The sequence below is a fragment of the Cottoperca gobio genome, chromosome 21, assembly GCF_900634415.1.
Source record: "Cottoperca gobio chromosome 21, fCotGob3.1, whole genome shotgun sequence".
Lineage (NCBI taxonomy): Eukaryota > Metazoa > Chordata > Actinopteri > Perciformes > Bovichtidae > Cottoperca > Cottoperca gobio.
The window spans coordinates 7,874,891-7,888,304 of record NC_041375.1 but is presented as its reverse complement, the minus strand read 5'-3'; the positions used below and the strand labels follow the sequence as shown (position 1 = coordinate 7,888,304).

Sequence of the window (13,414 nt, the reverse complement as noted above, 5' to 3'; positions counted from 1 at the left end):
AACCAACAATGCATTATTTGGTCCCCTCAGTACCCTTAAGCTCATTTGTTTGTTTTGAAGACTTAATCTTCTAAAATTAGTCACAGATATAGTTGAATTATTTAAGAGGTTTAAGTAATTGAGTAATTTTTTAAAAGCTAAAATTACTCACAATGTAGCAAAACAACCACTGTTAGAATAAAGTCAGCCGCTGATCATCGACCTCCATTTCTGCAGCAGTTTTGCTCTGTGGTATATATTTATCTGTCATGCAAATACAGTAAGTGACCAAATACCTTTAGCATGACATTTAATAAGGTTAATAAGATCTGCAAATTGGAGCAATGAGTCAATTATAACCAATATTAGAGATGTTTTTGCCTTTGCCGATAAGTCAGTGAGGAAATAAGCTAAACTCAGCTAATGCCGCTTACAGGTGTTTCTCTTTACATTCAGTGCTGCTCACTTTGCAAAGCTAGTTTTCTAAAAGGTTTGAATCTTGCATTGTTACGTCCATGCTTATTCAACAGCAGCCCTTTTCTTCGCTCATGCATTGCTACATTTCGTGGTGTAATACCACGGCCAGCAGTACACTGGAATAGTGTGAAATCATTGGCAAAAATGTGCATTGCATCAGCCACATGCTCGTACATGTGCAAGATGTATCAAACAAAACAAGGACCCACTTTGTACCACAGCGCTACTAGTGCCCAAAAACTAAAGAGTACCTTTAAAGAATTGGTTCACACAAATGATAATATTCATATACTGTATTATACTGCTTTCATAACTGGTGCACATGAATACAGAATGGAAGAAAAAAAAAGTGAAGCCAAGTATGTTTAAGTAAAAGTTGTAGGCTGAAGATCAAGCTCCTACATTACAAAAAATAAATCTCAAACTCAAACACAGAATGTAAGCTCGAAGATATAAATACAGTTATAGATTATGGCTGTAAACATTTTAATAATCGTTTTTAATGATCTGAAAGTCTACTGCTTCGTTTCGCTAAAATATTCTTAACAGGTCTGATATTATTCTGTATGGGACATGCGTACAGCTACACTCACTGTACAGAGTCTTGTGTAAATGGAGGCGACCAGGGTTCAAAGTGTGAGAGCAGTGTGGTAGGTCCACGACTCAAACAAGGGTTTCATAGCCTAACAACTTTTAATACACTCTCTGGCTCAGCACAGATAGATATCCATAAAGTGATGGTTTATTTATTATGTTGGGCTTTTACTTTATGTATCTGGGTTAAATCACAGTAATTACAGCTCTACTGCAGGGACAGAAAGAACGAGAGACCCAAAAAGAAACACAGAGAAAGATAAAAAGAGAGCAGCTGTGTGTCTTGGCCAAGTTGTTTCTTGCTTCCTTTTTTTTTGTCCTACTGTGTGTTTTGCTCCACGGTGCTTAATAATTTCTCTTCCATCTATCGCTGGCCTTATTCCCATTTTTCTACATCTCCATCTCCTCCTGTCCCACTCTAACGTTCTCTATTTTCTGCTCTCACATAGCCAGTCTTTCTTGCTTTCTTCCTTTATGTTCCCCTAGTTTCCTTCCTGCTCTTACAGTACTTCCTATTCCTTCTTTCTTTGCCACTCCCCATTTTCTCCCTCCGTCTTCTTCTCTATCCCCCCTTCCCCCTCCTTTCTCAAACACAAAATGGCTGTTGGCAGTGCCACTGATTGATCGTGTGGCAGCCTATTAGTCCACAGGCCAGCTACGATAACCTGGAGAGCTTGTAAGGCAATCTGAAAATCATCCTTGTTGGTGTGCAGTCTGTCCCCCACTCTGAATATGGAACAGCTTTCCCTGTTGCCGCTTAGCAAGCAGAATACAAATGCATCACATAAACACGAATCACAAATCCTCTTATACCTGATAATGAAACAATATCTATTCAGTATATTGCACAGCTTGGGTTTCGATTTCTAATAAGAAACACAGGCTGAAAAAACATCCAAGGAATTGAACATTTCTTCTCGTAGTTCAACACAAAGCAAGTGTTCCAGTGCAAAGACACTCCAGTAAAATACTATGTAAATTGAAGGAAATATGTATGTCTTCTATTTAATTTGTCAATTGTGGCTGAAGTGCGATAAATACGACCTTTCCTTTGTTTCATTTGTATTTTAAATCCTGGCAAGTGGCCACATAAAGTATTTTTTTCTGATTGTCTGGAAGGTGTCTGTAGTAGTTTCATTCAGCACTTAAATCCTTTGGAGTTTTTGTCCACTGGTAACGCAGCGGAGCAATGTTTTTATGAATGGGTCGTTGCTTTGTTTGGCCGTGCATGTGCAGGCTGGTGACCTGCTACACATTTCTGCCAATGGTTTCACACTTTTCCTGACCTACAGGTGGCAGTGGTGATGTTCCAAGAACCGCAGCAATGTGCCAACAAAAGCAGGGAAGAAGAAGACTGCTAGCATATGAACATGGAAGTAAACAATGCAGATTTCAAATTGTTTTTTTTAAAGAAATCAGTTTAGCGGATGTTTTTTGAGGAAGAAAATGAATCTTACTCGCTTAAAAGGCCACACAGATACACACAATACACACAGATACACACGATACACACAGATACACACAATACTTACATATACACGTACATGCAATAATTGTGGTGAGAAACACTGCATGTGAACAGAAACTTTATTTGTTTAAAAGAAAACTTCACGTGGCATCTTCAGCCAAATGATTGACAATCTGACAATATAATACAATTTTATAATTAATATTTCACTGGGATTATTCAGGGAACAAAGAAGTAATGGAACTATTTTTTTAATCCACAGTAAATAACATAATATAATACTGGCATGGCAGTATGATGAAATGCCGGATCTCATTTACCAAACGCATAAAATATCATCTCGAGATTAACGTTTGCTGTTTCAGACCCTTATTTACATAAAACAACAGAAATAAACATACGTGGGAGGGTGCTGCTGTCTGCTGCAGCATGACTTTGTTTTTTTATTTAATTTAGCAGAGAATAAAAGAAAATACAATGTTGTCTTTTTATGTTTTCCTCTAAAGATGAATAGTTTATTCTAAAACAATGTTCAACTTAGAAGTGTACCATCAAGATCAATGTCTGTGTGTTCACATGTCTTACTGAACAATACATGAAGGACACGTGATGGCATCTTCATCAATATAACACCTATCACATTGCTCCTACAGCACATCTTGAGGCGTGATCTCTGCTCACTCTCTGAGACTGGTATGTCTAATAAAGCCTTGAAGACTTCTAACACTTTTATTGGTGAATATTTAGCTAAGGGAGCACAAAAGACAGCTCCTCAAGAAAGGTTGTGAGCTAAAGCGGGGCAGCCATCTATGACCGAGACATTCAAGGGTCGATAGAATTGAAAGTGGAGCAAAAAAAGATCGGCCTTGAACCCTCATCCCTTCTAAATGTTAAAATGCTGCTAAAGGTCACAGAAATGCAGAGGATGTTTCCAGTTTTCCATAGAGAAAGAAAGGGAAAAAGGTTGGCAGAAACGGGATGAAAGATACATGAGATAAGGAAGACTTTTACCCTGTTATCTAAAACATGTCCATCAGAGGACAACTCAAGACAGTCCCCTACACAGAACCCCTACACACTGCACAGAATCAAACCATCTTTTGACTTTGAGGAGTATAGTGGATCTAGATATATGGTGAGACAGCACACATAGAGGAGGTGAAGTAAGTACTGGGTAAGTAAACAAGCTGACGTGACGCAAAAGATAAAAGATAAAAGATGTAGGATGGCGAGAGTGAGGGAGAAGGAGAAACTAGGGCACCGGCGGCAGGAAACGGCACACCGCCGTTCTTTAAAGTTGAGCCATCACAACCACTAGATCCCCCAGCGCTGCCTGCCAGGACTCATCCTGCCTGGTCCCCCGGTACATAGCACCTTTCAGAGCTTCACTACATACCTCCATATCCATCTGTCTCTCCCTATCTGGTCCCTGTTCTCTCTTTCACAGAGAAGTCTCCTCCTCAGTACTTATCCTCTGCTTCTATTTATTTTTTACCCCTCTCCATGCTGTGTGGTGGCGCTGCATTCATTTATTCTTTTCCTAACCCAGTGCCACCGACCCGTCCTGTAGAAGCTACAGTTATGACTGGAGGAGCCCGTCTACACTTCCCTGCACCACTGTCCCTCCGTACTCTTGTTCCTTTACTTTTTGTCTCCAGGTAGCCTGGCTCAAATTTGTGTGGGTCAAGTCTATGTTCTAACGCTCTGTCATTGTCAAACAATGTTCACACACAAAGAAAAACATTCTCCATTGTTCTACTTGCAGAGTCTGTTTCCATGCCTCCTTGACACCTAGTTAGAATAAACTCCATAAAGCTACGGTGAACTTTAGAGTCAGGCGAATATTGTCTTTGGGTTCGTCACTACGAGTGCCAACATTTCAAATAAAAGTAGTCATTTGATCCAGTGTTGATATAAGAATAATTATTAGCTTTTATTAAAGCACACATTCATATTTAAATGCTGAATTTTGTGTGGCCGACCAAACCCTACTGACGGGGACATATCTGGATCTTTTTGGCTAAATAAAATCGTCCGCTTTATGGTTTGGTCCATTATATATTTTATGAAGATTTCTTTTAAATTAACTGGTTATTGTTTTAGATTAGAAATGGATGTTTTCAACTTAACACAATGTTATATGTATACAAAAAGCTTTTACAAATGCTCATACCTAGTTTCCTTTTAGTCTCTTTATTTGGTAGTTTGTGAATCCATGTTAGTGCTCAGTCAGCACATCAGGGATGAGTGTGAATGGATCAGGACACGTGGTGACTTGAAACTTATGCTTAGGCAGGATGACAAAGCAACATCCCATGTCGTACTCACAACAGTGCAGCACAGCGTAGACATCCTCTATATCATAAGACAACTAACTGTTGCTACATTATTTCACAACATCATAGGAGTTACTGAGTAGGTTCGCTTTAAAAACCACCAACAAATGCCCCAGCAGGCAGACAATAATAATAAAGGCATGTTTATCACATAGTAAAGGGACACAGCAATAAAAGACAATCTGGACCTCAGATTGTACATATAAATTACTTGGAAATGTGTTTTTCTGCACTCTTCTATGAGCTGCATGCTGTATTGACAACTCTATCGTTGCCCTCTTCCGGTGAATCCTCACAAACTTCAGACTATCTTTTATGTTAAATGTACCATCAGGGAATCAGTCTTATTGGCCCATAACCGGCAGGGAGCCTTGAAAGTATGAGGATCCATCACCTTCTGGAGCGGGACGACGAGTTCATAAACCTGGGTGTTGTATCATCAGTCAAATAATTAAGGAGAAACAACATGACTGTGACCAACAGAAAAGGCAAAGGCAGCACATTGTGAGGTTTACTGTCTGTCTGCCGTTTGTAATTGCTCATATATGATTATTAAAGCCTCTACACGAAAGTAAACAATACAATTTCCCAGAATCTCTTGTTATTTTCTACCACTTTTTGGGAAAGAAATGTGTCTTCCATGCCCCTCCACTGTTTCACTGTAAAGTGTCTGAGATTGTTTTAAATCGCTTCATCAAACGCAGTCCAAACCACATTTTAGGAATAAATAGTGTGAAGGTGCAGCTCCACCAGAGAACAGTAGCGCTGTTGATTTGCTTAAACATCACAACTTCTCTGCTTTCACGCTTCATTTCCGTGACTTATTCATTTGCTTTTCAGGACAGTTGACCTTCATCATGTGGGCGAAAGGCACATGCTCTTTGTCGTCATACCGTGCAATAAATCTTGTTTTTGATATTAGTGACGCAGGCTTCTTTTAAAAATACTACACAATTCAAGTGTCACTAAATTCAGATAAATATCAGCACTGCAAATAAGCAAATTTTGAGTTATAATCTTCAATCTAACACATCCTGGACATACTGTATATAAGCTGAAAGTGTATATTTCATAGCATTTGTGACCTGTGACCTCCGATATACAGATAATATAAAAACAAACTACAGCTACTGTTTTGTTTTGTACCTTTGTAGAACAATGAAACACAGACCATCTGTAATTTTCCAACCTCACGTTGTAGAAGAGCGATTTGTAAAACGTATTGCATGTTTGCACCGTGACTAGACGGACGTTTAGATGACAACATCTCCTCTTAGTCAACAGGGAAGTGAGAAATAAACTGCCACAGTCAGTCTTGTTACTACTGGATAGCACACACACAGTTACCAGTTGCTGTACATCCCTTTAGTACATGTTGTATGCCTATAAATTAGTATTTTAAATGCTTACTGAAAGCTGCCACAGCCAGTATTAGCGTGACCACGATGGAGACCCAGGAGACCCAGAGTGCCTTCTTCCTGTAGCTCTGAGCTTCGTGTGGCTTCAGCCGCATGCTGCTCTCCAGGAGACCTGCAATGAGACACACAAACTCTGTAACAAGGACAATTCCTCTTTCTTTTTCACTGTGTTTTGTAATGTTCATTTCATGTCATGTTTTATTGTGTGATCATATCAGGCACCTTTTACAACATTTATATTGAATGTGTATATGTGTATGTGTGTAACCCTAACCCTAACCCTAACCCTAACCCTATCCCAAACAACTAAACTGCATTTTCGGCCAATGAAAATAAATAAATACATTACAAAAATGCAATTTTCTGTATGTTACACTTACATTGGTTTGGCTTATTTGAAACTAATGTACTTGCAATATTCTTGCTGTTCAAAGTTGTATCCTCATGGTTGTTTGCACTTATTGGAAGTCGCTTCGAACAAAAGCGTCAGCTAAATTAACTGTAATGTAATGTGATGTAAAAAATATGTTTTGAGGGAAATACATTTTCTCCCGGATTACAGTTGCAGTTTTACACACGTGGTTAACATTGTAAATTGCAACAAAAACAAAACAAAAAAGGCAACAAAACTACTTGTTTAGGTTTAGCAAAATATCAAGGTTTATCTTAAAAATAATGTTGGTTTCACACGGGACACTGGTCTCCTGGGTGAGAGTCCAGTGTTTCACTCCATACGCGGACTTCCACAGGCTACAATTAGAAACATATTCATGATTTCATAAAGGCCCTGTCACACAATTCCGTATGGCAGAAATGTCTGCTGGCGTATATGAAAATTAGCATATACAACATATATGAACGTATACAGAGCCTATTGATAGCGTATCACGTACTTATACAAAACGTATCAGAGCGAACGGCCAACGTATTCGACGAATGTCCAACAGATGCAAAACGCATTCCTAGAGTATTCCTTCACCGTATGGCGGAAACGTTTGCCGGTGTATACGGAATATCAGCATTACGCTGGTGTACGTTGTTGAACGCTGAGGCCGTGAAACGTTTTTGAACATGCTCAAGGAGGACACTGTGTGACAGGGCCTTAACATTTAGCCTGTGATTGAAAGTACATTTTCAAAAGCCAGCGATTGGTGTCAGTCCTCCAGTCTATTTAACATGGTATGTAAATTCCTTCAATTTCTCCCCCCCATTCCAAAGGGAGGTCAGAGTTCTGGCTCTCCTAGATACATACTCCATGAACTGTTTATTTGTTGTTGTCCTAGCTATAATCAATCCACTACAAGGCCCTATAGACCTAACAATGGGTATTCATTACTGCCTTGAACATGAATGGAGCTGCTTCTTCCACCCTCCGTGCATCGTTCCTGTAAGATAATTCTCCACACCTTCCAGGAAAGCACCATCAGGGATTTACACTGATGGAGGCAAGACATTGTGTAAAGCCAGAGGAGCCTTGTTATACTGCAGATTACAGGTCATGGGAGAAGCATTGCTAAGGGACAGCTTGTCAAGTTAAAGTTTCTTTACTGACCTTCACAGAGTTAAAAAAAAAAATAAGTCAACATAAATCAATCTTTTGCGACCATTGATTTCGAGCACCAACCTAAATAGCTTTTTAAGGCAGAGGTCCCTTCCAACAGACTAAACAGAGACGGTGCTGTAGGAGAATACTCATCATATTACTATTCCTTGTGCATTTCCTGTGGCTCACAGCCCGGTTTCTGTGTGAGAAGTCATCGCCTAAAGTCACAGCCAAAACAGCCCAGATTCTACACTGCCTGGAGCTATTCCATTGGCATAACGCATGGCACATATAAACACAAGTTCAACAGGGATAAGATGCCATTGCAGTGGGAGAGTTATTATTTAACATTGAGCACAAAAACTTGAGATTGCTTCCAAAAAAAGAACCTTTGCCTCTTACCTGACCCTCCCCCCCTTCTTTTTATTTATTTAAATAAACTGATTTTTTTCGAGTATGGCCTTCACTCTCTGTCGTCAATGTTACACAAAACTGGGTCATTTTTGTTGTACATATTTCATTGTAAATATTTGTCAACGTGCCACATCACTTCATTTTAAGAATGAAAGGAGAGCTGTGATGTTTCAGTGTTGCACTTCCATAAATGTGTGGGAGCCACAATGACAGATTTAAACAGAAATCAAAGCAGCAGAGGCAGAGATATCCTGACTTTTAGTTCTTAGTATGGGTCAATCTCCAAAAATGCTCCAATAGATTCTACATTTCCCATGATGCAATCAACAGCATCTTTTAGTTTGCCTTTCATGTCTGTTATATACCCGCATCTCTTAAATCAACACGTCCGGTTTGTTATGCAAGCTTTCTGTTAGGAAGCCCAAGCTGAGCTGGGTTTAGAGACTTTACTGTGAAATAATTTTTTCTCAGACAAAACTCCTCCAGAGTAACAGAAGACTGCACTGAGCAGTGCTCCTCATAACCTGAAATATGATCTTTATGTGTACAATCTGTAGAGTTCCCTTTTTCAAATCATCCATGAGATGATGTTTTCACAGTACCCTTATTATTTTAGAAAAAGAACCTGTCAACCCTTAAGTACATGATGTACCTCTACAATCTGTACCTTCAAAAATACAATGTCTAATTACAAAATGGCCCTTTGACAATGGTGTCATTGTATGACAATGGTATCAATGATACTAATGATCATACATTTATTTGATTTTCTTTTTCATCTTTGCATTTCTGAGGGAAGGCATGTTCACCCACACACAGTGGGTGAACATGTTACCTCCCACTGCTTGTCTAGTGTGGGTGTAGACAGAAGGAGACAGACAGAGCGTCCAGAGGGAGTTGGTGCCGCTACTAGGATGCTATCCCTCACCAGCTTCCCACTAGTGAATCCTGCCAACTGTTTTTGATGGACAGCCAGACACTTACGCTCCAAGCAATGCACTACTTCAACTGACTAGTTTTGTTCAAGCAAGTTGTATCTATAACTGTCAAAAGCTACTTTGTGGATAGATAAAGGTAAAAAGGTAAATCCTTGGGCTCACTTAGGAACTTTTTGATACCAAGATGCACATCTTTGCAATAATGTGGGAGACAAAGAGGGCCAATTGTAATGTAATTTGTTAAAAATGTGTCAAATACTGTAAGCCTCGTGTAGCTTTACTGACAAAACCTTTATACTGACTTCAATATGATATATTCAGTATGGTGTATATTTAGTAGTCTTACATCTATAATTCTCTACATTTACTATCATTCTCAATTCATTAAAAGATGCAAGTTTTGTTGTCATGAAGAGGAATACATAAAACACATGTGAAATCACTTAATCTGGCTCTAATTCATTTATTTGAAGATAGAAAATCAAAGAAAAGCACGTGGCTTGTGCTTGGGTGGAGCTAAAACGTCACACTGTGCAACTGTGTGTGTGTGACAGCGTAAAGACTCAAGTAAAAGAGTCATGAAGTGTGTGTCAGTGTAAAAAGCCTTGTTAGACAACTGTTTGTTAGTTAACATCTGAAGGAGTCACTTTGGATAATACCAAAGTTTCCAGCCCAGAAAGGGTCAGATCACAAGGGAAGCTTAAGTGAGTGGAATATTCACAATCATAATTTTGATTGTACTGTTTAAGATGAACTTTGTATGTAGATAGCCCAAAATACCTCAGTTCATACAACTGCACATACAGTGGCCAATCAGCTGCTCAAATAAAAACTTTGAAAATAACATCATTTCTGGTCGTCAGTTTCAAAACGGAAAGGGCATGATTTTTTTTCAAAAACCCTTTTAGCTAAATGAGCTAACAAGCACGTGTGTCTGTGTCTGATGTGTGGCAGAGGGAGTGAGGCAGCAAGCTTATATCCCTCTGCTCACATGATCCCAGGCTGGGGGATCAGACAGAAGGCATGTGCTCAACATCTCCTCATGCACCGTGGGGAGGACCAGGAACTTTCTTTTTACAGATTAACTGTCTCATGCACTACTGTAAGAGTATAGTGGCTATTTTTATAAAAAACATGTTTTAATAAAGTTAACAACTGCAGGTTGTATTATGTGAAATAGAGGATCCAGTGTTTTTGGAGCTTTAAGCCCATACAAGGTTCTAAAAGTCAGGATTTCTCTGTCTCTGCTCACTTTTTAACCATTAAAAAAGAAAATATGTCTCTCAAAAAGTTACCAGACTTTATTAAAGTGCAAATCTAAGTCACTGGAGTATCCCTTTAAGGGTTCAATCTTATATGTAAGAGTTCAAATCTGCCTGCGGACCAGTGTCTTAAACAGATTAAGGAATGAAAACATCTTTAACAAATTGTAGAAGCAGACACAAACAGTTAAATGGATCTTTCTTCTATCATCCTTCATTCTGACCTTTTCTTTATTTGTTCTTATGGTAGATACAAGGTGGCTACTAAAGGTTGATTTCAACTCTTAAAAAATAAGCCACATAACTGTCACAACTCTAAATAAAATAACATTTCTTTTTTATGTATTTACTCAACACACGCTCAATTATATTAGTTTAAAACACTACTCAGTTTAATTAACATGTCAATTAACCAATGAAATCAGATCCAGTTTAACTGAATGTGTATGTAAACTAATGAATATGACCTAACTGGGGCCCTGTTATTATCCACAGTTTCACAGGTGTTATGCATATTAGAAGATGAATGGGATTAAATTAGAGGAAAAGTCACTAAAACTCATTAAGCGAATGCTCACTTAGGGGGTTTGGCATACATGTGACTGGTATCAGAATAGCTTTAAGGCTGAGTGCCTAATGGTGCATGTTTTGAGTAACTATTTCATTCTGACAGGCAGCTTTGTCCCCAGAGGCAATGCACTGTGTTTAACTGAAATAAATGAATGGTTGGCTTTGGGGACCGGAATCAATGTAATGATGTTTTAACCTTTGAATTCAACTTTTCCTTCACTGTAATCTGAATCCTGCAGATGTAGGACTATCATAAATGATGCAAATGACAGCGGACTAAAAATACCTCGCATGGATAAAAATACCCCTCCCATCTCCCCAGGGTCCCTGTTAACACACACACACACACACACACACACACACACACACACACACACATTCACATTGCCTACATGCCCATCAATAACTTTTAAAACGATGAAGTTACCTTCTCCCTCCACACTGTCTGTGATTTTCATCTCTTGGCCCGTGGTGAACGTCTCGGGCTGGCTGGGGCTCTTGGCTTGCTGGTGGTGGTTGTTGGTGAAGCCATCTGGGGCACACTGGCCGTTCCGCACCGTAGCCGGGCAGGGATCCACAATAGTCGGGTCTGGGACAGGGTAGGAGTCCTGGATGGCCGGGTCTGTCATTATTGTTGCTGTTATGTTTTCAGGTTCAAAGGCAGAGGAAGATGATGACAAAAAGATTCAAGCCGGTTCGCTAAGTGCACCAGCCATCCAGCGCGTCCCAATATACCACCGGTGTCGACTCAGCTGCGCAGAGGGGGGGGGAGAAGAGATGGCGATAAGAGAAGATGGGAGATAAAGCATTGATCTCCCCAGCATCAGCAGCGAGACAACTCCCTTTGTATGAAAACTCAACACTGCCAAGAACAGCTCCGCGACCTCAATGTAAACAGCCTGTCGGGTTGAGCCAGTGAGACACAGTTTAGGGTTAGATGCGGCGATGCAATAAATTGCAGAGATCTGCTGTGAATCTGGCAGGCGGTGCCAGCAAGTTTTTTTTTTCTCTCCTCCCCTTCCTCCTTCTCTCCTCTCAGAACTCGGCACCTATTTCTCACACAGGCCATTACATTAAATGATCCTGACTCTCAGACTTTTAAAAGTTTTTCTGATTTCTTTATGAAACAAATGAATGAATTAATCTTAGAGAGCTGTTATATCAGTTATCTCTGTCTGTCTGTCTGTCTGTCTCTCTCTCTCTCTCTCTCTCTCTCTCTCTCTCTCTCACACACACACACAGTCTCTTTATATATGTATACAGCACTTATATAAACTACATTTTTGGGTCTCATTCCTATAACATCCTTTGGGCACACACACACATATATATATATATATATATATATATATATATATATATATATATATATATATATATATATACATACTATTTAGTATGATAAGGAGAATTCAACAATATTTGTTCTGAATGTATCTAACAACAACTTTGAATCACAGGAAATATTACACTTTTATCAATAGTCAAAGTCCGGCCTTTGGAAAAATTAGGAAGAAACGTTGTGCTTATTAAATGTCTTCCATGTGCAATATTTTACACCGCATATGTGTGCATATCTTTGATGTTTAACTTGTTATGAGTTCATAGATACCAAATACTTGATTGTGTTCCTTGTAGTTTCTGAGATAGAGCCCTTTTGTTATCATACTATATTTAGTCAGTTTTTTCCTGAAATATATAGAAATAAACAGAAGTCCCATGAGCCCATAACACAAAATATAGTATGATAAGAAAAACTCACTTTTCAGCATGACCGATTTTGCAAATGTCTTCAGATTTTTGCAAAAGGAAATTCTAAATGTTAGTTGCTAGAATGGGCTTATTTACCCATGGTAATGAAATCAATTATTTTCTAACCTGCCTGCATGCTGTTTTGACCCCATGACTAGCCACCAGGTGGCGCTGAAGCACAGGAATGTGAACGCATGGGGAAAGCTTGGCACTGATATGCACCACATTCTGAAGGTTAGTGATTTCCAACTGTGCAGCAGCCTAAAGTCAAAATACTGCAAGCGAAATCCAGGTAATCATAATTTGAATCATAACACAGGCATCACAGGTGTGTGTGTGTGTGTGTGTGTGTGTGTGTGTGTGTGTGTGTGTGTGTGTGTGTGTGTGTGTGTGTGTGTGTGTGTGTGTGTGTATTTGAGGCTATAATATTACTTAATGCTTCATGTTAACAATGTTAACCAGCCTCCCCTGACTACTGATTACTTGCTGCTTCTTTTACACACTAGGTAATGAATGACCAGGGTGTCCCAGCAGCAGCCATTCACCTGTCGGTCATTGGTTTCTAGCTGAGGGCGCAGAGAGAATTTGCTGAATTTTGTGCTCAGTTACTGGAGGAAATATTTGGCAGCAGACCTCCACGTTTTACCGAGGGTACTCGTAAGG

General features: G+C 39.4%; 1 protein-coding gene across 1 annotated transcript in view; it reads right to left on the bottom strand.

Annotated features, from left to right (window-relative positions):
- Window positions 1-11,970, bottom strand: part of tmem163a (transmembrane protein 163a) — a 65,875-nt gene extending 53,905 nt beyond the window's left edge. Inside the window, exons 1-2 of the mRNA XM_029459618.1 lie at window positions 11,427-11,970; window positions 6,265-6,384 (exon numbers count right to left, since the gene is read on the bottom strand). Of these exons, the coding sequence (XP_029315478.1) occupies window positions 6,265-6,384; window positions 11,427-11,628 (322 nt within the window). The 5' untranslated portion in view covers window positions 11,629-11,970. The remainder of the gene's footprint in view (window positions 1-6,264; window positions 6,385-11,426) is intronic.
- Window positions 11,971-13,414: the final 1,444 nt, after the last annotated feature.